Source organism: Scyliorhinus canicula, chromosome 9 (genome assembly GCF_902713615.1).
Source record: "Scyliorhinus canicula chromosome 9, sScyCan1.1, whole genome shotgun sequence".
In the NCBI taxonomy this organism is placed as follows: Eukaryota; Metazoa; Chordata; class Chondrichthyes; order Carcharhiniformes; family Scyliorhinidae; genus Scyliorhinus; species Scyliorhinus canicula.
Window position 1 is genome coordinate 170847296 of NC_052154.1, and position 23679 is coordinate 170870974.

Sequence of the window (23679 nt, forward strand, 5' to 3'; positions counted from 1 at the left end):
GAGCCTTTCTCCATTGAGCCTCCGCCTTTCTGGTGGTCAACAAGTCGAATTCAGCCTGGAGGCTGCGCCACTCCTCAGCAATCCATCCTCCGGGGTCACCGCGTACCTCCTGCCCACCCTCACCATCTCCCCCACCAGGACCGGCTCAAGGCACCGGCAACTCGGGCAGTCGCCCGGGGCGCCATGTGCTAGGGGGCGCCAGAGACTCGGGTCCCGCGCATGCGCAGTTGGGCCGGTGCCAACCAGCGCATGCGCGGTGGCCGCCCTCCCCCAGGGCGCCCCCCCTCGGGTCCCCGCCCCCCCTCTTGGCTCGGCCCCCCCTCTCGGCCCTGCCCCCTCTCTCGGCCCCGCCCCCCTCTCTCCCCCCCCCTCTCGGCCCCTCGGGCCCCCCCCCCCCCAAGGGCGCCGAAGTTCAGCTTGCCCGGGGCGCCAGCAACCCTAGGGCCGGCGCTGTCCCCACCAATCTCTCCCTTTCTCTCTGCTCCCCTCTCTCCCTATGGGCCCGAATGGAGATCAACTCTCCCCGAACCACCGCCTTCAGCGCCTCCCAGACCGTCCCCACTCGACCTCCCCATTATCGTTGGCCTCTAGATAACTCTCGATACATCCTTCGAACCCGCCCCCTCACCGCCTCGTCCGCCAGCAGCCCCACAACGGGCGCTGGACCCTCTCCTCCCCCAGCTCGAGGTCTACCCAATGTGGGGCATGGTCCGAAATAGCTATCGCCGAGTACTCAGCGTCTACTACCCTCGCAATCAGCGCCCTACTCAAAACGAAAAAATCGATCTGGGAGTAGGCCTTCTGCACATGGGAGAAGTATGAAAATTCCCTGGCCCTCGGTCTCGCAAACCTCCATGGATCCACCCCTCCCATCTGGTCTATAAACCCCCTCAGCACCTTAGCCGCCGCAGGCCTCCTACCCGTCCTGGAACTGGATCGATCAAGTGGCGGATCCAGCACTGTGTTGAAATCCCCCCCCCCCCCATTACCAGTCCCCCCGCCTCCAAATCTGGAATCCGGCCCAACATGCGCTGCATGAAACCTGCATCATCCCAATTCGGGGTGTATACATTGACCAGCACCACCCGCTCCCCTTGTAGCTTGCCGCTCACCATCATGTACCTCCCGCCGCTGTCTGCCACCACACTCGACGCCTCAAACGACACCCTCTTCCCCACCAGGTGCGTCTCCTGAAGCATAGCCACGTCCGCCTTCAGCCCCCTCAGGTGCGCGAACAAGCGGGACCGTTTAACCGGCCCATTCAGTCCCCTCAAATTCCAGGTGATCAGCCGGATCGGAGGGCCACCTGCCCCCTCCCCCGTCGACTAGCCATCACCGTTCCGTAGTCCACCACGTGCCCACGCCCCCCGCTCAACCCGTTCCCCACAGCGACAGACCCCCATCCCGAGCCCCTCTACACGCTCCGGCTCCTTTTTTTTAAATATAATTTTTATTGGAATTTTTTACAGAAAATATAAAACATAACGACAAACAATGAAATGCAACAAAATAACCCATAATAACTGTGACACCCCCAGACCGTATCGACGCATGTATCACATCCCCCCACCCCCCCCAACCCCAATGAACAAAAGAACTTAAAAATATATTAAAATTAAATAAACAAACATAGTCATTGTCCACCCCCCCCTTTTCCCTCCCCGTTCCCCCCCTTTTCCCTCCCCCTTCCCCCCCTTTTCCCTCCCCCTTCCCCCCCTCGTTGCTGCTGCTACTGTCCCTGTATCCTATCGTTGAGCCAGAAAGTCGAGAAAAGGTTGCCACCGCCTAAAGAACCCTTGTACCGACCCTCTCAGGGTGAATTTGACCTTCTCTAGCTTAATGAAACCTGCCATGTCATTGATCCAGGTCTCCACGCTTGGGGGCCTCGCATCCTTCCATTGTAGCAAGATCCTTCGCCGGGCTACTAGGGACGCAAAGGCCAGCACACCAGCCTCTTTCGCCTCCTGCACTCCCGACACTACCCCAACCCCAAAAATCGCGAGTCCCCATCCTGGCTTGACCCTGGATCCCACCACCCTCGACATCGTCCTCGCCACCCCCTTCCAGAACTCCTCCAGTGCCGGGCATGCCCAGAACATATGGGCATGGTTCGCTGGACTCCCCGAGCACCTGTCTTCACCCCCAAAGAACCTACTCATCCTCGTCCCAGTCATGTGGGTCCTATGCAGCACCTTGAATTGGATGAGGCTAAGCCGCGCACACGAGGAGGAAGAATTAACACTCTCCAGAGCATCAGCCCATGTCCCGTCTTCGATCTGTTCCCCCAGTTCCCCCTCCCACTTAGCTTTCAGCTCCTCTACTGACGCCTCCTCCGTCTCCTGCATAACCTTGTAGATATCAGATATCTTCCCCTCTCCGACCCAGACCCCCGAAAGCACCCTGTCGCTCACCCCCCTCGCGGGAAGCGAAGGGAATCCACGCTCCGGCTCCTTCTTGGCCATTCCAGCAGCAACCCGGTATCCCCCCCATAAACCTCCCCACCTCCCCCCAAGCTAGGGCCCCCCCTAGCTGCGTAACTCCAGTCATTGTACTTCCGTAAGTCAGCCGACTCCTGCTGACCCCGGCTGCTCCCGCCACCCCAATTACCCTCTCCAGTGACACACACCCATTCCCCCAATGCCGCCCCCGCCCCCTGCGTCTCCAGCGCGGGAGAAAAGCCCGCACCCCCATTCCAAGCCCCCACCCGACCCAAAACGCGGGAAGACAGGCACATGACCCAACAGGGCCGTGAACCCCACCCAAACCCGCAACTAGTGAAATAATAAAAATCCCAACATGATATGATAAAACACCCAAGTAAACAGATAACAGTCCCGAAAAGCAGACAAGAAAAAACAGAACAGCAAAAAAACATCGTCCAATAGAACCAAAAAGAAAAAAGCGAAAGGATATCAAGGAGGTCAAAGCCTCAGGGCTGTGTACAATGTTCCCCAGCCCCCAGTCTTCAGTTCAAGTCCAGCTTCTCTGCCTGGACAAATGTCCAGGCCTCCTCCGGGGAGTCAAAGTAAAGTTGGCGGTCTTTATAGGTGACCCACAGGCGAGCCGGCTGCAACAGGCCAAACTTGACCCCCTTCTTGTGAAGCACTGCCTTCGCCTGGTTAAACCCAGCCCTTCTCTTCGCCACCTCCACACTCCAGCCCTGGTAGATCCTGATCTCCGTATTCTCCCACTTGCTACTCCTCTCCCTCTTCACCCAACGAAGCACACACTCACGGTCAACCAAGCGTTGAAAGCGGACCAGCACCGCCCTGGGCGGCTCGTTCTGCCTGGGCTTCCGCAGCATTACCCGATGGGCACCCTCCAACTCCAGGGGTCCCCGGAACGACCCCGCGCCCATCAGCGAGTTCAGCATCAGGACCACGTAGGCCCCCAAATCCGAACCTTTCAGCCCCTCCGGGAGGCCCAAAATCCGCAGATTCTTCCAGCGGGAGCGATTCTCCATCTTCTCCATCCTTGCCAACCATTTCTTGTGAAGCGCCTCGTGCGACTCCACCTTCACCGTTAGGCCCAGGAGTTTGTCCTCGTTCTCCGAAGGCTTCTGCTGCAGCTCCCGAATCTCCGCAGCCTGAGCCGTCTGAGTCGCCCCAAGCCTGTCCAGCGATGCCCTCAACGGCTCCAGGATCTCAGCCTTTAGTTCCTGGAAGGAGCGCAGCAGCAGCTCCCTCGCCCACTGCTGCCACGCTGCCGGTTCCCCACCCAGCACCATCTTGTCCTTTCTGCCTTGCACCTTCTTCATGCTAAGTTGATTTTCTGGTCGCTCCACTTTTAGTCTAGCCCATCCACCGGCCAGCAAGCACAGAGGCTGCGTTCCCACCCGGGGAAAAGTCAAAACAGCTCTATTGTGGGTCCTTAAAAGAGCCTGAAAGTCCAAAAATAGCGGGAGCCACCGAACGTGTGGCTTAGCACTGCATCGCCGCAACCGGAAGTCTTTCTTGGTATTAGTTAAACAGCAACTGCAGACCAATTGCAAAAATAGTTCAATGTAAGTTATTCAAGAGTAGACTGTGGAGAAACAACATTCATTGTTTCCTCTCCTCCAGCTTGGTCTCTACTTGATCACTCTCATGCAGTATAATTTTGATTAGAAATTCAGTGGTGTGTGCTGTATCAAATATGCAGCCAGCTGTTCCATGGTACCCACATTGGTGCACCAACACATAGTGGTATATGCTACTCCTTGATTAAAATATTATTGTTTTGAATCATCTATGGCTTACTCAGGAAGTTAAGGATATTATTAAATTAAAAGAAGATGTCATAAAAAATAGTGACAAATCTGAGGGGATTGGGAGTGTTTTAAAAACTAACGAAGAGCCAAAAAGGAAAAAAAAAGAACACGAGAGCAATCGAGTCTTATTTATAAAAACAGATTGTAAGAACTTTTATAAATATAGACGGAAGACCATAGCTCAAGTAAATGTTGGTCCCCTCGAAGCAGAGATAAGTGAAATTACAGCAGCAGCTAGAGGAGGAGGTGAGATGGGATTGAAAACAGCACAAGAGTGCAGTGAGAAACCAGAGTGATATCTTGAAGTTTGGAGCACTTGAGAACGACCCTAGAGTAATTAATATTATTTGATTTTAAGTGCCTTCCAAAAGGTTCAATTTAAAGCGGTCAGTCATTGCACGAGAGCTCAGAGCCATGGTTGCTCCTCCTGCTCTACGTGGGAAGCCTGGAACCTTTCCAGCATGTGTGCAGGAAGTATCTCCAACTGCAGCTCCTGAAAGACCAGGTTTCAGAGCTGGAACGGTGGCTGGGGACACTGTGGAGCACCACGAGGTGGATAGTATGGTAGATAGCACGTATGAAGAGATGGCAGAAAGGGAATGGGTGACCACCAGGCAGATCAAAAGGACTAGCAGGCAGTCCAGGAATCTCCTGTGGCCATTCCCCTGCAAAGCGAATATACTGCTTTGGATACCGTCGGAGATCCAGACAATCTCAGGGGAATGCAGCCAAATTTATTGCACCATGGTTGGCTCTGCTGCACGGGACAGGAGTAAAAAGTTTGGGAATGCAATAGTTACAGGGGATTGAACTGTGAAGGGGATAGGCCTTTCTGTGGCTGCAACCAAGATTCCAGGATGATATGGTGCCTCCCTGGTGCTAGGATCAAGGATGTCTCAGTGCACCTACAAGACATTCTGGAGGGGGAGAGTGAACAGCCAGTGGTGAGGTACACATTGGTACAAACGGCATAGGACAAAAAGGGATGAGGTCCTAAATGCAGAGCATAGGCGGTTAGAAAGTAAGTTTAAAAATAGGACCTCAAAGATAGTGATCTCAGGATTGCTACCAGTGCTACGTGCTAGTCTCTGGGCTGGTTTAGCACACTGGGCTAAATCGCTGGCTTTTAAAGCAGACCAAGGCAGGCCAGCAGCACGGATCAATTCCTGTACCAGCCTCCCGAACAGGCGCCGGAATGTGGCGACTAGGGGCTTTTCACAGTAACTTCATTGAAGCCTACTTGTGACAATAAGCGATTTTCATTTCATTTTATTTCTAGTCAGAGCAGAAATAGCAGGCTATGTCAAGTGAATGCGTGGATGAGTGTGATGGAGAGGGTTTCAGATTTCTGGGATACTGGGACTGATTCTGGGGAGATGGGACCAGCACCTGGCAGGCACAGGTCTGATGTCCAAGGGGAATATTGCTAGAATGGTTGGGGAGGATGATGGGAACCAAAACAAGGAATCAGAGGAGGGGAAACTAGGATAAGAACAAAAGACAGAAAACAAATAAGAAAAGTGATAGGCAGAGAAATCAAGGGCCAGGATCAAACAGGGCTATAATGGAAATGGAACAAGAAACTTTACAGAGCATTCGTAATAGAGTAGATTAATTAATTGCGCGAATAGATGACAACGGATATGATGTAGTCCGAATTATGGAGATATGGCTGCAGGGTGATCGGGGTGGGATCTGAACATCCAGGGGTATTCAGTATTTAGGAAGGACAGACAAAAGGTAATAGGCGATAGAGTTGCATTGCTGGTTAAAGAGAAAATTAAGACAATAGTGAGGAATTATATAAGTTCCAACAACGTGGAATCTGTGTGGGCAGAGCTGAGAAGCACGAAGGGGCAAAAAACGGTAGTGGGGATTGTATATAGACCCGAAAACTGTAGTGGTGATGTTGGGAATGGCAATAAAAAGAAATTAAGAGACGTATGCAATAAAGGAACACCTGTAATTATGGGTGGCATTAATTTGCATATCGAGGAGGCATTCCTGGAGTATATACAGGATGGTTTTCTATTGAGGAATAGGTTGAGGAACCAACTAGAGAATGAGAAAAGAATAATAGGCAATCCAGTTGTATGAGGCCCCTTGGAAATAAACAACCATAATATGATGGAGTTCTTCATCGAGATTGAGAATGATGTAGCTGATTCTGAGACTAGTCTAAATAAAGGACCTACAATGGACGGCACTAATTGGCTATGGTGAATTGGGGAATGTTACTTCAAGAGATGACGGTAGACAGGCAATGGCAAACATTCAATGAATGCATGGGTGAACTGGAACAATTGTTCATTCCTGTCTGGTGCAAAAATAGAACGGGAAACATGGCTAAACTATGGCTTACAAGGGAAATTAGAGATTGTATTAGATCCAAAGAAAAGGCATACAAATTGGCCAGAAAAACCAGCAGGCCTGAGGATCGGGAGCAGTTTAGAATTCAGCAAAGGAGGACAAAGTGATTAAATCAGAAGGGAAAATTGAGTACAAGAGTAAGCTTGTGGGGTGCATGAAAACTGACTGTACAAGTTTTTCAGGGATGTGAAGAGAAAAAGATTGGTGAAGGCAAATGGTCCCCTTCAGTCAGAAATAGAGGAATTTATAATGGGGAACAAAGAAATGGCTGACCAACTAAATACATACTTTGATTCTGTCTCCACAAAGGGGAACACACACCACAGGGTTTAGTGAGAAGGACAAACTGAAGTATTAGTAGGGAAATGGTGTTGGGGAAATTGATGGGATTGAAGGCCAATAAATCCCCAGAGCCTGATAATCCACATCCCAGAGTAATTAAGAAAGTGGCCCTAGAAATAGTGGATGCATTGGTTGTCATCTTGCAAGATCCTATAGACTTTCGAACAGCTCCTGCAGATCGAAGGATAACTAACGTAACCCCATTATTTAAAACGGGAGGTAACGAGAAAACAGGGAATTATAGATCAGTCAGCCTCATATTGGTAGTGGGGGAAATGCTTGAGCCCATTATAAAAGATTTAATAGCAGAGCACTTGAAAATCAGTGGCAGGATCGGACAGAATCAGCACGGATTTATGAAAGAGAAATCGTGCTTGACAAATCTACTGGAATTCTTCGAGGATGTAACTAGTAGAGTTGATGAGGGGGAGCCAGTGGGTGTGGTTTATTTGGATTTTCAGAAGGCTTTCTCATAAGAGATTTGTGTGTAAAATTAAATTGCATGGGATTGGTGGTAGTATTTTGAAATAGGTAGCGTTATACACCACACGGGCTTTTCGGGATAGGGATTTTCCACTACCCCATGGAGCTTGCAGAATACAAGCTCCCCCAATAAGGGGGTGGGGACCTTTCACTAAAGCCATTGTATAAATAGAGTCAGTCAGACAGTCACTAACTAGAGAAGACCCAGTAGGGAACTACTAGGGCTGTGTATATAGTTAAGTTGGCAGACAGCAAACAAAGAGTAGGAATAAATGGGTCTTTTTCCATTTAGCGGGTAGTAAGTAGTTGAGTACCGCAGGGATCAGTGCTAAGACCCCAGCTATTCACAATGTATATGAATGACTTAGATGAGGGAACTGAATGTAATATCTCCAAACTTTCAGTTCAGACAAAGGTGGGTGTGAGGATGAGCTGTGAGGGGGATGTAGAAATGTAGCAGTGTGATTTGGACAAGTTGAATGTGGTAGAAGCAGTATATGTGGGTGAATTAGAAGTTATCCACTTTGGTAGCAAAGACAGGAAGACAGATTATTATCTCAATGGCTATAGATTGAGAGAGGGGAATGTGCAATGAAACCTGGGTGTCCTTATACACCAGTCGCTATAAGTAAGCATGCAGGTGGTGAAGAAGGCAAGTGGTATGTTGGCATTCATAGGGAGAGGATTTGAGTATAGGAGGATGTCTTGTGTAGTTATACAGGACCATGGTGAGACCACACCTGGAGTATTGTGTGCAGTTTTGTTCTCCTTAGTTGAGGAAGGATGTTGTTGCTATGGAGGAAGTGCAGCGAAGGTTTACCAGACTGATTCCTGAGATGGCGGAACTGATGTACGAGGAGAGGTTGAGATTATATTCGCTGGAGTTCAGAAGAATGGTGGGGGGGATCTCTTAGAAACATATAGTCTGGGATTCTCCGCCGGTGTGATTCTCTGTTATGCCGGCACCCGGGGGCTTCCCCGACGGTGTGGGGCTGCCCCACAATGGGAAACCCCATTGACCGGCGGGCGCAACGGAGATTCCCGCCGGCCGGTTGGGGCAGAAATGTGGCGCGGAGGGGCGGCGAATCCCGCCCATAAAATTTCAACAGGGCTAGACCGGCTAGATTCAGAAAGGATATTCCTAATGATAGGAGAGTCCAGAATCAGGAACCACAGTCTGAGGAACGGGGTAAACCATTGAGCAGTTGAGTCCAAAACATTGCAGGTGGGATTCTCTGGTCCGCCAGATGCATTTCCCTGCACGGCGCGCCCTCGCTGGCAGCGGGATCCTCCATTCAGGAAGCCGGCCAATGGGATTTCCCATTGTGGCCACCTCACGCTGTCGGGAAACCTGCGGGCGTGGATGCACTGTCAGCAGAGTGGAGGATCCTGCTGATGGAGAATTCCGCCCATATGTTTTCAAGAAGGAGTTATATATATATAACTCTTGGGGTTAAAGGGATCAAAAGATACAGGGAGAAAGCAGGAACAGGTTACTGAGTTGTATGATCAGCCATGATCACAATGAATGGTGGACAAGGCTCTAAGGGCCAAATGGCCTACTCCTGCTCCTATTTTCTATGTTTCTATCATGGGTAATTAGGAAATGGCAGAGACACTTAACAAATATGTTGTGTTTGTCTTCACAGTAGAAGACACAAGACATCAGAAATAGATGGGGCTCCAAAGTGAGCCAATTAAGTAAATTAATATCAACAGAGAAAACGTATTGGAGAAACCTATGAAACTAAAATATGACAAATCCCCAGGATCTAAAAGAGACAGCTACAGGGTTAGTGGATGTGCTACTTTTCCAGACTGCCATTCAATTGGCAGTTAGAGAGAGCAAGAGAGAGAGAGAGAGAGAGAGATAGACTAAAAGTCTTAACAATGCACTTAGAAAAGCATTTTATAATTTATAACAGGTCAACTTCCTGTTTGACAAATTTATTACAGTTGTTTGAGGATGTAACTAGTAGGGTAGATAAAGGGGAACCAGTAAATATAATTTACTTAAATTTCCAAAAGGTCTATTGGAATTTACTATTGGAGTGTTGCAAACATCAGTGTTGGATCCTCAGCTACTTACAATCTATATTAATGACTTAGATGAACAGACAGAGAGTAATGTATCTAGATTTGCTGATGATACCTAGCTAGCTGGAAGGTAAGCTATGAGGAGGACACTAAGTGGCTCAAAAAAGAGAAAGACAGTTAAGTAATTGGGCAACAAGATGGCAGATGGAATATAATGTAGGGCAGTGCGAAGTTATTCACTTTAGTTGCAAGAATAGAAAAGCAGAATTTTTTTTTCATTTGTGAAACTTGTAAGTGTTGATGTTCAAAGAAACTTGGGTTGGGTTAATAGAACAAAAACAAGAAGTTAGACTGCAGGTGCAGCAAACAATTAGGAAGATGAATGGCATGTTGCAAGGTGACTGGAGTACAAGAATAAAGTAATCTTGCTACGAATGTATAGGGTTTTGGTGAGACCATATCTGGAACACTGTGTGCAGTTTTTGAGAAAGGATGGGGGCGATTCTCCCAAATGGAGCCCAAGTGTTTGCGCCGTCGTGAACGCCGGCGCTGGAGCAGTTCACGCCACTCCAGCCTCCTTTCCCGGCACTAAATGGGCGCCGCGTCAACCCGCGCATGCGCAGGGGACTTTTTCTGCGCACCATCCCGGTGTTCGGGGCCGGGTGTGCAGGAAAGTAGGTCTGGGGGAGGAGAGGCCAGCCCGCTGATTGGTGGGCCCTGATTGGGGACCAGACCCCATCGGAGGCCCCCTCCCCTGGACGGAGACCCCTTCCCCCCCCACAGACCGCCCCCCGACCGTTCACGCAGAGTTCCCGCCGGCAGCGACCAAGGGTGAACGGTGCCGGAGGAACTTTGTCGTATGCGCGCGGCCGCTCAGCAAATCCGGCCGGCGCCGCGCCAAATGCGCCGGCGCAACTGCCGCCGATTCTCCGCACCTCGGCGAATCGCGCGCCAGCATCAGGGCGTCGTGGCACGGTTGCGGGAGCTGGTACATCGAAAGTTCACAAAATATGTTCCGGAGATGAGGGGGATTGTCCTAAAATGAGAGACTGAATAAATTGGGTTTACATTTTCTGGAGTTTAGAAGAATGCGAGGTGAAACTTACAAAATTTTGGAGAGGCTTGATAGGTTAACACAGAGATTGTTTGACTAGCTTTCGGAGCACAGCTCCTTCCTCAGGTGAAACACCGCAGGGGGCCCGCCGATCGGCGCGGAGGGCACACCGATCGGCGCGGCGCGATTCCCGCCCCCGCCAATTCCCGGGTGGCGGAGAATTCCAGCCATGGTGGGGGCAGGATTTTCGCCGATCCCGGGCGTTTCTCCGACCCTGCGGGGGGACAGAGAATTTCGCCCCTGACTAGTTACTTTGCACCTGTCTTCACGGTGGAATACACCAGTCGGATGCAAGAGCTCCAGGAGAACAAGGGGGCAGAGCTGAGTGCAGTGACCATTACTAAGGAGAAGGTTCTAGGGAAACTGAAAGGTCTGAAGGTGGATAAGTCACCTGGACCGGATGGACTACACCCCAGGGTCCTCAAAGAGATAGCTGAGGAAATTGTAGAGGCATTAGTGATGATCTTTCAGGAATCACTAGAGGCAGGAAGGGTCCCAGAGGACTGGAAGATGGCTAATGTAGCACCACTGTTTAAGAAGGGAGGGAGGCAGAAGACAGGAAATTATAGGCCGGTTAGCCTGACTTCGGTCATTGGTAAGATTTTAGAGTCTGTTATTAAAGATGAGATTGCGAAGTACTTGGAAGTGCATGATAAAATAGGACTGAGTCAGCACGGCTTTGTCAAAGGGAGGTCGTGTCTCACAAATCTGATAGAGTTCTTTAAGGAAGTTAAAGGAGAACCAGTGGAGGTGATTTTTAGATTTCCAGAAGGCCTTTGACAAGCTGTCGCATAGGAGACTGTTAAATAAGTTAAAAGCCCATGGTGTTATGGGCAAGATCCTGGCATGGATAGAGGATTTGCTGACTGGCAAATTGCAGAGAATGAGGATAAAGGGATCTTTTTCAGGATGGCAGCCGATGGCTAGTGGTGTGCCTCAGGGGTCTGTGCTGGGACCACAACTTTTCACAATATACATTAATGATCTGGAAAAAGGTACTGAAGGTACTGTTGCTAAGTTTGCAGATGATACAAAGATCTGTAGAGGGACAGATAGTATTGAGGAAGCAAGGGGGCTGCAGAAGGATTTGGACAAGCTCGGAGAGTGGGCAATGAAGTGGCAAATGAAATACAATGTGGAAAAGTGTGAGGTTATACACTTTGGAAGGAGGAATTTAGGCACAGACTATTTTCTAAATGGGGAAATGCTTCAGAAATCAGAAGCACAAAAGGACTTGGGAGTCCTTGGTCACGATTCTCTTAAGGTTAATGTGCAGGTTCAGGTATATAGAACCGTGTCAAATTTTCATGTCATCTCATTTGAATTAGAAACCCTAGTTCTATACATCTGAATATTTAATTTGTTTTTCTTGTCCACCTGTGAATGCTGAAGTGACTACTTTAGCAACTTATCAAAATCCTCAAGTTTAATTCTTTCTGTGTGATCTCAACTATTGTGACCATTCGCAGAAAGATGCCTTATCTTTTACCTAAATGATGTTACATGTACTTGTGTTGAACTTAATCTGTCATCTATCCTTGGATTATCATATACTTGTCAAAATATTGAACCAAAGCACTCAATTTCATGCAATCTGCAAATTTAGATATGTTGGGCAATATTCTGATCTCTGATTTCTGGAAATATAGGAATGGTAGGAGGCAGGAGGCTCCTTGAGCCTATTCTGATATTTATCGGGGTCATGACTGATCTGCGACCAAACTCCAAGTACTTATCTTTGCCCCATATTCCTTAATTCCATTAACACAAAAAAAATCAATATTATATTTAAAATTAATAATTGATCTAGAATTAATTTGTGGAAGAGCGTTCCAAGCTTTTACCAGAAATAAAACTTTGCTCCTGAAAAGTCTGGCTCTAATTTTTAAATTATGTCCTCCAGTCCTAGATTATGGCCCCTAGTTCTGCACTGTCTCATCAGCAGATGTAGTTTCTCATTATTAACTGATCTACTGATACCCCAAGAATTTTGATTAAATCACCCCTTAGCCTTCTGGAATGTCAACCCCCGTCACCCTGCCACCTTACTACTTATCGTATAGGCATACACCCGGATTTTATTTGGGGCAGACTTAATTCCTTTTGAAAATCCATGTAAATAATTTCTAATCCTTTATCCTATCCACCAGATTTGTAACCTCTTCAAATAATGGAATAAATTGGTCAAATAAGGCCTGAATTTATTAACCATGCTAGATCTCTCTAAGTGGTCCTTGTCCTTTCAGGCCACCCCTCACATGTTATAGAATCATAGAAAGTTACAGCACAGAAGAGAGGCCATTTGCTCTCTCCTGTCATGTTGGCTCTCTGCAAGTGACACAGCTAGTCCCATTCCCCTGTCTTTTCCTCATAACCCTCCAAATGTTCTCTCTCTGGTTTTTATCCAATTTTCTTTTGAAAGCCTTGATTGGAATGAATTATCAGGCACTGCATTCCAGGCCCTAACCATTCACTGCATAAAAAGTGTTTCTTCATGTTTCCTTTGGCTTTTTTTCTATTCACCTTAAATTGGTGCCTGTTGGTTATCGATTCTTCTGCCAGTGGGACGTTTCTTCCCATCTACTCGTTCAGACTGTCAATGATTTTGAACACTTCTATCAAATATTGTCTGAACCTTCTCTTTAAGGAGAACAGCCCAGCTTTCCTAATCTATCAATTTAACTGAAGTCCCTTATCCTTGGAACCATTCTTGTAAATCTGTTCCGTACTCTCTCTAATGCCTTCACATCCTTCCTAAAGTGTCTTGCCGAGAATTGTACAGAATGCTCCAATTGATGCTGAACATTTATACTCAGTGCCTCTATTTAGAAAGCCTTGGACCCTCAATACATTTTGTTATGGCCGGGTGAGGAGGAATGAGCCAGCGCCTCTTTTTTTCCGACTCCCTTGCAACGAAGGATTATTTAAAATTCTCCTCCTGCGGATATCTTTTCCAGACCGAGTATATTTACTTTTTAACAAGGAGCCAATCAAAACAGGTTTTTTTGAGTTAAAGGAAGAGTAAGTTTATTAGTTAATTAAACCAAGAAAAAGTAATTAAAGATGTGACACAGAAATAAGAATGGTCAGAGTCCAAATAAAAGGTAAAAGAATATACAAGTGAGTCCTTGGCTTGTCCGTGAGGCGCAGCTCGTGGAACTTTGTGGCCATTAAAGTTAGATGATTTCAGTAGAACTCTGGAGTTGGCTTTGTTCACTTTGCTCCTTGTTGAAAAAACTTTTTGATTGTCCCCAGAAAGATGATTTTTTGGTCTCTGTTGGGCTAGCTGTCCTTCCCTTCCTGTTGTTTTATTCTTCCTATTAAAATACTAGTCTCCAAAGAGAGAAAGAGAGGTGGCTTCTTTGCTGTTATCCTTCTGCTCTGCCCAACACTTGTTTTCAGAGCTAGTTTTAAACTAATTTCTCTAGTATTCTCGAAAGAGAAATTGGCATGCACCTAAAGTTCGTTTTGTGTTCATCTCAGAAACCTTTTGACACATTCCGAGATATCAATGAACAAGAGATGGTTTTTGGATGTCTGATGAGATATAACTGGCTTATGGGGGGCAGTTTTCATCATCTTCACAGAAACACATAGATTTACAAGTCCAGCCTTTTTCATTTTCTATGCCTTCCTTTCAAATGTCTGTTTGAAGAGGGCCTTGACACCTCTTTAGGTGTGAAATTCCATGTCTTCTCAGGACAGGTCTGTTAGTATAATCCATATAGGAATTGTTCCAAAGGGTCCCTTTACAGCATCAGGCTGTACAGTATCTTTTGGTCAGTGTTGTTTCCTCTGCTTTTTAAAAAAACATGTATTTTTTAAATGGTTCAATATGTCAGCAGTTAGTTGCAGGTTGCGAATCACTCTCATTCCGACATTGTTTCAGCTTTTGTTGTACCTCCTGCTCAGACGGAATGAAATGAGATTCATTCTCATTTACTCACAAAGCTGGACTATCTCTGATCCTTTTAACCTCCGCAGTTTCTACCTTGTCTTTTTAACTTCTGCTGGCCTGCCTTTGGGTCTTTTAACTTCCAACGGTTCTCCAGCTCAGCGTGGCAATGCAGCTGGGTGTGGCACCTCACTCACAGACTCCTTTCTTGTCTTGGGACACCCTGGTCCCTTTTCAATTTTGCAAAAAACGTATCTACGAACTCAATTTCTCTTTGCCCGTATAAATTTCACTGAACATTTGTTAACTCTCCAGACTTAACCTTGGCTCTTTAAATTCAAGCAATTGTTTTTTAGTTACTCCAACCCACTCAGGTTCCATTGCCTCCTTTTGGGCCTCCGAACATCCTCCAGCTCCCTGCACCTCTGAAGAATTTTTCTGCATGTTCCCAGCCTCACCTTAAGTAGCCTTTCCCGAGCTATCACAACACCTACAGGTTTCATTCCCTCGTTCAAGGGATTAAATGGGAAAATTAGAGTGCTTCAGCCATCAAATCTGAGTTGCGGTGTCTTCAATGGACACAGATGTGTCCTCTTAGATCGAGCTATTTAAATTTAAACTTCGTTTCCCTCTCTCTGTGCTGAAACTCTCTCTTCTCTGTATGCCCTTTCCTGACTTTCCACTTTCCCTCTTTACCTTTCCTTTTCTCTTCCTTCAAATTCTAGTTGCAATTTCTGCTGCTCTAATTTTTTTTTATTAATGTTTTTTATTGGGTTTTTGAACATAGTATATTTGCCATTATGTACACAGAATAAGATATATATATATATATATATATATATATTTATAGAAGAGAAGGGCACACACAAACATACCAAAAAAAAGTAATAAAAAATAAAATAAAGTAACTGGTACGGTATTATGCACCAGCTCAACAGCAGCAACTCTGTACAATTGGCAATATTATTTACAACACATAAGTAGGCATCTGTTTGGGGGGGGGGGGGGGGGGGGGGGGGAGAGACTGGGGAGGTAGATGTACATTTGGGTGCCGGAGAAACAATTACAGAGTGCGATACTCGAATGGGTCTGGTGTTGGTATTGTTACTTGCTTCTCCCGGACGGGTTTCGCTGCCGTTGACGTCTCGCGCTCACCTCCGCTTCAGCCGTTCGTCCTGTCTTCCGCCTGGATTCTCCTTGCTCTCTGCGGCTCTAATTTTAACTTATCGGCCACTACTTCACCAGTTTCATCATCTTCAATTTCCACCCAGAGACGTTTGGTCATTCCTTTTAAGAATTTGGGGTTTCCTGGCTTTTGCCCAGCTATCATTTTTAATTCATCAAAGGATAGAATTTTTAAATTCTGTTAAGTCCCTTCCGTCTCGAAAAGTCCTGGCATCAAATATGGAAATTTTAAACATCAGTAGTACAGAGTCAAGAAAACCTTTTTATAGACTTTAAAATTGGATTCCAATGAACAATTTACCTTCCCCATTCTTTTGTTTCGTTTGTGGGAACAATCCTAGCAACGATCCCCTAATGATCCAATTTTGTTCCGACCAAATGAAGAAGAATGAACCAGCTCCCCTTTTATTCAACCCCATCAGTTGGCCGTAACCCCCATGGATACTTTTTCCAGGCCGAATATATTTACTTTTTCACAAGAGCCAAACAAAGCAGGTTTTCTTGACCCAACCAAAGAGCAAATTTATTAGTTACTAAAACCCAAGGAAAAGGAATAAAAGACTCGAGACTCACACAAGCACACTGCACAACATGCACGCACGCACACCAGAAATAAGAAAGATAAGAGTCCAAATAAAAGTTAAAAGAATATACGAGTAAGTCCTTGAAATTAGGCCACACTTGGAGTATAGTGTTCAATTCTGGTCGCCACACTACCAGAAGGATGGTGAGGCTATAGAGAGGATGCAGAAGAGATTTACCAGGATGTTGCCTGGTATGGAGGACATTAGCTATGAGGAGCGGTTGAATAAACTCGGTTTGTTTTCACTGGAACAACAGAGGTTGAGGGGTGACCTGATAGAGGTCTACAAAATTATGAGGGGCATAGACAGAGTGGATAGTCAGAGGCTTTTTCCCAGGATAGAGGGGTTAATTACTAAGGGGCATAGGTTTAAGGTCCGAGGGGCAAGATTTAGAGGAGATGTGCAAGGCAAGTGTTTTTACAGAGGGTAGTGGGTGCCTGGAACTCGCTGTCGGAGGAGGGGGTGGAAGCAGGGACGATAGTAACATTTAAGGGGCACCTTGACAAATACATGAATATCATAGAATTTACAGTGCAGAAGGAGGCCATTCAGCCCATCGAGTCTGCACCGGCTCTTGGAAAGAGCACCCTACCCAAGGTCAACAACTCCACCCTATCCCCATAACCCCATAACCCAGTAACCCCACCCAACACGAAGGGCAATTTTGGACTCTAAGGGCAATTTATCATGGCCAATCCACCTAACCTGCACATCTTTGGACTGTGGGAGGAAACCGGAGCACCTGGAGGAAACCCACGCACACACAGGGAGGATGTGCAGACTCCGCACAGACAGTGACCCAAGCCGGAATCGAACCTGGGACCCTGGAGCTGTGAAGCGATTGTACTATCCAAAATGCTACCGTGCTGCCATAGGATGGGAATAGAGGGATACGAATCCAGGAAGTGTAGAAGATTTTAGTTTAGACAGGCAGCATGGTCGGCACAAGCTTGGAGGGCTGAAGGGCCTGTTCCTATGCTGTATATTTCTTTATTCTTTGTCTGTAAGGCATAGCTTGTGGAACTTTGCGGCCGTTACGTTAGGTGATTTCAGTAGAGCTGTTGAGTTGGCTGTGACCTGGTTTTCAGTTTGTTCAAGACACCTTTTCATTATTTCTAGAGGGAGAGAGATGACTTGTTTGTCTCTGAATAGGTGACCGTCCTTTTCCTACTGTTGTTTGCTTCTCCCTATTAAAATGCTTGTCTCCTGCAAAAGAGAGTGAGATAGAGTTTCTTGGTTCTTCGCCATTGTTCTTCTGCTCTGCCCAACACTGGTTTTCAGAGCCAGTTTTGAACTAATTAATGTAGTATTCCTGGAACGGAAATTTGCATGTCTTGCATCTAAACTCCATTTTGCTTTCTTCTCAGAAATCTTTTGATACATTGTGAGATGTAAATCAACAGGAGCTGGTTTTTGGATGTCTTGAGGGGACATAATTGGCTAGTGGGGGGTGGGGGGGGGGGGGGGGGGGAGGCAGTTTCCATTGTCTCCACAGATACAGAGTGATTCAAAAGTCCAGCTTCTGCATTTTCCATGCTTTCCTTTCAAGTGTCTCTGTTTGAAATGGGCCTTCACACCTCTTTAACTGCAAAGTTCCTCTCAGAACAGATCCATCAGTATAGTCTCAGGAATTTTCCTGAAGGGTCCCTTTTACAGTATCAGTGATCTTTTGATCAGTGTCTTTTCCTGTGTTTTTTTAAAAACAGGTCTTTTTTAAACAGTTCAATGTGTCCGTAGTTAGTTGTAAGTTGTGGGTCACTCTCACTCCGACATTGTGTCAACTTTTGTGACAGTTATTAAGCACTTTCTCAACTTGCCTTGCCACCTTCAATGATTTCTGTACATATGTCCCAGGTTCCTTTGCTCATGCATTACCTTTTGAATTGCATCCTTTATTTTATATCACTTAACAAGTCTTGGCATTAAATTTAATCAGTCACATATCAGCTGATTCCACCAATCTATGTCCTCTTGAAGTTTACCACTATCCTCCTTACAGTTCACAATACTTTCAAGTTTTGTGTCATCTTCAAATTTTGAAATTGTGTTCTGCAGTTCCTTTTTAAAATAAATTTAGAGTACCCAATTCTTTTTTTTGTCCAATTAAGGGCCAATTAGGTGTGGCCAATTCACCGACCCTGCGCATCTTTTGGGTTGTGGGGCTGAGACCCACGCAGACATGGAGAGAATGTGCAAACTCCACATGGACAGTGGCCCAGGGCCGGGATCGAACCAGGGTCCTCAGCCCCGTGAGGTAGCAGTGCTAACCACTGGGCCACAGTGCTGCCCATGTGTCCTGCAATTCCAAGTCAAGGCCATTAATATAGACCAAGAAAAGTAGTGGTCCTAATATTGATCTCTGGGGAGTCCCACTTTATAATTTTCTCCGGTCCAAAAAACAACTGTTCACTCTTTCTTTCTTGTTACTCAATCAGCTTTCCTTGCCACATTCTCTAAATTTCCCCATAGTTGACATAAGTCATGCAGATCTAAGGATTCATGGTTTGCTCTTGGAGGCTTCCAATTTGCTGTCTCTGTTATGATGTGTAGTCAATCGATACATTGTAGCCCATCCTTAATATCAAAGTTTTACTTACTCTTTCTATGAAACACTGTAAGAACCATTTTGTGGTGTATATTCCCGTAGACATTTGCTCTTTGTCCTGTAATGCAAAATCACAAATATAATTTCAGAAAGTGGTAGATCTCTCATGATATTACTCATTGTTGGGGCAATCAGAAAGCACAGAGTTTCCGATTGTAAAATATTCTTCAGTTCAGAGGAAAATACAAAAAACACTGACACTTGAAATGGCCTTTTCTAATCTTTAAAATGAAAACATCACTCTGGAGAATGGCCTACAGAGACTCATAATGGCAAAATGTCACCCATTGATAAATTTAACATCAGTCATAAATCATTTTATCAAGTACCTATTGTTATAAAACCTTGTTTTATACCAAAAATGATTTTCATTACTGAGTGGACTGAACCCACAGCATAGGTTTTTCAGAGACAGACAGATTATGAGAAGGTAACAGTGGACATACAAAATAGGAGCAGGAGTAGACTATTTGGCCTCTTGAGGCTGCTCTACTGTTCAATAAAATCATGGCTAATCTGATTGTGGCTTCAATTCCTACATTCTGCCTTCCCCCAATAATAAATGAGAAACCCCTTATTGTTAAATTGTGTCCCTTAATTCTCGTCTTTTCCACAATGGCCGAAACATTCTTTCTGCATCCACCCTGTCAAACCCCCTAAGATCTTTTATGTTTCAGTAAGATCACAGCTCATCCTTCAATGGACGCCTGACCAGCCTTACCTCATAAGATAACCAACCTGCCTGCCCTAAACCAAATCACAGGTATCAGTCGAGTGAACCTTCTCGGAACTGCTTGTAACGCTTTTATATCCTTTCTTAACTAAGGAGACCAAAACTGTCCACGGTACTCTTGATGATGTCTCATAAACGCCCTGAATAACTGAAGCAACAAATTTCTACTTTTTATAATCCATTCCCCTTCCAATAAATAACATTTCATTTGCTTTCCTAGTCACTTGCTGCAAACTAACTTTTTGTGATTCATATATCACGCTGGACGCAAACCATTTTGTGATTCACCCGATGTGCTCCTGATGGCGAGTTCTGGACCACTCCCAAAAATGGCGAGAATATCATTCACCCTCATTTGCAATAATTTCAATCTCATTAATGAGATTGAAGTCGAATGCAGTGGCCTTCCAGGAATTACCCGACTCCACAGTAGGAAGTCACGTGGGCGTTGTTTACTACTATTTTTCAAAAGCATGAAGCTGGCACGATAGTTACTGAGGGGAAGTGAGTAGCCATTTCCATTTTCCGGCATTGTGGAGACCCATAACAGGGGCAACCATAGCTGCAGCCAAACACTTCCAGGACAGAGCCCTGTTGCGATTTCTATCTTGAAGTTCAGTTTCATTCCCTTTGACTGTGAACAGCCTCTAGCTTCACGGCTGAAGGATATTTCAAATGAGGAATTAGCCTGGTTAGTTGTAAGAAAACTTTGCAGCTGCAGGTTGTGTTTGTTGCTGGTTCCTGCCGGTGGCTGCATATGACTGGAGGCTCCTGTTGCTGTTTCCTTCCTTTCCTTCTGGAAAGAAGGACAATATTTTCTAAAATATCTGTGTCCTGGGAACACCAGGCTTGGGAGGATGTATGAGTCCAGAAGGCAATCCGGTTTGAAGGAAAAAGACGCTGTGGGACCGGTTGCGCGACATTGATCCGAATGGGCCACCTGATGACACTGTTGAAGAAATGCTTTCTCAGATTGCTGATGCTTTTGTTGCTGGAGTGATGAATGCTACATTTAACTGGCACGTCACAGCAGGTTAAACACGCTGGAAGTCAAGGATGTTGAACTGCATCCTGAGCGCCAATGAAATGTGTGGATGCCAGGATTTGGTTCCAATGAGAATGGGCCGTGTGAGAGGGCTTGCACAGCTGCGGCTTCTGGATGGAGAATGGCACTGATACATGAACAAGTAACGCATTGATGGACAGATCAATTTTTACGACCAAGGCATGGCCATGATAACACATTCTCAGGTTTATTGTATGTTTCTGAGGAATCTGCGAGGGGTGTTTGGTTTTTTTGTGAAAATGAGCTGATATAGCCTTGTATTGGTACCAGTGTGGAACGGTGACATTTCCTTGTTGTTTATTGGCTAGTCTGATATGCGTAATATTACAGCATTGATTTTCAAATATTTGTTACTGTTGACCGTTTAATAAACACAATATTATCAACTCTCATGTGCCTCCTCAAGGGATCTCAGAGGATAATTAGTACATTGCTTGTCCAACAACCTTTGATGCTTGAGCAGTGTGCCTGAAATCTAGGAGGGTCAGTACCATATTTGCAGCTGCAAATAATCAAACAAGAGCACTGCTTCACCACTGTGAATCCTCTCATGACCAAAGGGTAAGTGTCTCCAAAGGGTAAGTGTGTGGATGAGTAGAAGGCAGCTGAGCATGGTGTCCCTACTGATCCCAGCAGAGGTCTGAGGTCTAGAGGCTTCTGATGTGGCAGGGGGTGTGTACAGAGCAAGGTTTTCCAGCACAACTGGCTTCCTGGATGGTACTCTGAGAGGAGCCGAGACAGTCATGGTAAGGGTGGGGGAGGTGTGGAGGATTTGAGGGTCCACGGGAGAAGCCCTAAATGATTGTTGGTCACTCTTCTTCTCCAATTCCTTCCAGTTAAAACAATGTTTGTTGGAGCCGATCCTGCGGAGGCGGCCCTCATGGTGCTTGTGGCAGCTGAGGTGGGCAGATGCCGGAGAAGGCAGCAATGCCAACATAGGCTGGAGGCAGCACCACATGCGCAGGGGGCTGCCGTGCAGCCTGAAGACCCGGCCATCTATCAGACTGAGGAGAAACCAGAAGGGGAAGCCAGTGATGGTCCAAGGAGTACAGGCGTTGTTGGTCATTCAATGAGCTAATGAACACCATGTGCTGCAGAAAGCTGTGTCTCGGCAGAGAGACAGTGCAGCCCCGTGCCATGCCCTCGTGGACATGGCAATCCATGGAGCAGAAGTACATCCGTTTCTGGTTGCTGTGAAGGTCACTGAAGCTCTGAACTTTTATACCACTGGGTCATTCCAGGGCTTGAGCAGGGATCTGTCTGGCATATCACAATCATCCACCCACATGTGTATCTGGGAGGTACGGATGATCTTTATACCCGGGCATCCAACCATACCACCTTCCAGGTAGATCACCAAGATGCACGGGCTGCAGGATTTGCTGCTTTCGCCAGGGTGTCCCATTTCCAGGCAGCGATCGATGGCATACATTTCGCCCTGTGAGCACCAGGGCAACAGGGAGTGACCTATATTAGCAGGAAGGGGTTCTACTCCCTGAATGTTTATATCGTATGCGCCCACTGCCTCAGGATCATGCACGTGCGTACCTGCTACCTTAGAAGCATACAGGACAGCTCCATCCTGGGGCACTCGGAGATCCCCGGTGTCTTTGAGGACCATCCCAGGATGACGGGATGGCCCGTGCGGGACAATAGATACCCGCTGAGGTCATGGCTGATGATGCCGGTGCAGAGGTTTGGTACTGAGGCCGCGGTCCATTATAATGAGGTCCACATTGCCACCCGTACTGTCGTTGAGTGGTGTATTGGCTGCTGAAAATGCGATTCCAATGCCCTGACCACTCTGGCGGTGCCTTGCAGTATAACCCCCCCCCCCCCCCCCCCTTCCCCTGAGGGTCTTCCGCTGTGTGTTGGCCTGCTGTGCCTTTCACAATCTGGCACAGCAGTAGGGCGATATGCTGGAGGAGGAGGCGTAGCAGGAGGCAGAGGGACATGAAACCTCGTCGGAGGGAGGGCTGGAGGACAAGCCCAAGGAAGAGCCGGAAGATGGAGGACAAGCAGGAGCAAGGGTCTGACATGCCAGGAGGACCAGGGAGGCACTCATCATCTCCATACGACGAGGGTGTGTCCATTAGTTCAACCCCCCCCATTCCCTCCCTCCCCCAATACTCCATCCCTTCCCCACCATTTCTCTCTCCACCCCCATTTCCCTCACACCACCAATCTCCGCTCCCCCATTTCCATCTCTCCCTCCCTCTCCACCAATCCCCATCCTCCCCATTTCCTCCCTCCTCCGCCTTTCCCTACCCCCATCCATTCCACCCTCACCCGCCCCATTCGCTGCCCCCCCCCCCCTCCACCCCGATCACCCTGTTTCTCCTCTCCAACGGTCTGTGCGATATCACTCCGGGGTGATGGTCTGTGTTGGCACTGTCAGTGGGTGACCATACAAGGCAGGAGAGTGATGCTAACTTGTTGTGATGAAAGCTCTGGTGCTCCTCAGTTTCTACTAAAGTCTAATTCCTGTCTTTCTGCAGACAGCGTGCTTACACGCATCCACTGAATGGGATGTCCATCAGGGGCTTTTGATTTTGGGCCACTATGTCCTGGAGGTAGAGGGAGCAGAGGGCAAGAGGGGGCGGGGAGGGAGGTGGTGTGGCCAGGCCCACTGTGTAGATTACCGTGACAGAGGCTTAAGATGTAGGAGGTGTGACATGTTTTAATAGTGAACATTTTATTTAGTCAGATTTCCATTCCCCCGAGCTACAGATTGTGACCTCGCCAGTGCCCACTCAGAGCTCCTCACGCTTCTTGGTCTTCTGTGATTTGCTGCTACATCTAGGTGTGTCCCCAGAATGCACATCAGAGGTGGAGGAAGCCTGCTGTCTTGTGCATCCGGTGGCCTTGAATCTCTGGGACTCCGCCCCTCCCCCCGCCCTTTCCCGTTTATTATCTTCTCCTGCTGGGACAAAGAGGGGGCATTGTGAGCTGAATGATTGATAGGTCAGGGGGGTTTGTAACCAGTGGCATGTGTGGGCACCGCATCTGGACATGA

At 47.1% G+C, this 23679-nt stretch overlaps 1 protein-coding gene across 5 annotated transcripts in view; it reads right to left on the minus strand.

Annotated features, from left to right (window-relative positions):
• Window positions 1-23679, minus strand: part of LOC119971897 (ecotropic viral integration site 5 protein homolog) — a 377542-nt gene that overhangs the window by 81676 nt on the left and 272187 nt on the right. For all 5 annotated transcript variants that reach the window (XM_038808185.1, XM_038808183.1, XM_038808182.1 and 2 more), the window contains one exon: window positions 18857-18922. In XM_038808185.1, the coding sequence (XP_038664113.1) occupies window positions 18857-18922 (66 nt within the window). The remainder of the gene's footprint in view (window positions 1-18856; window positions 18923-23679) is intronic.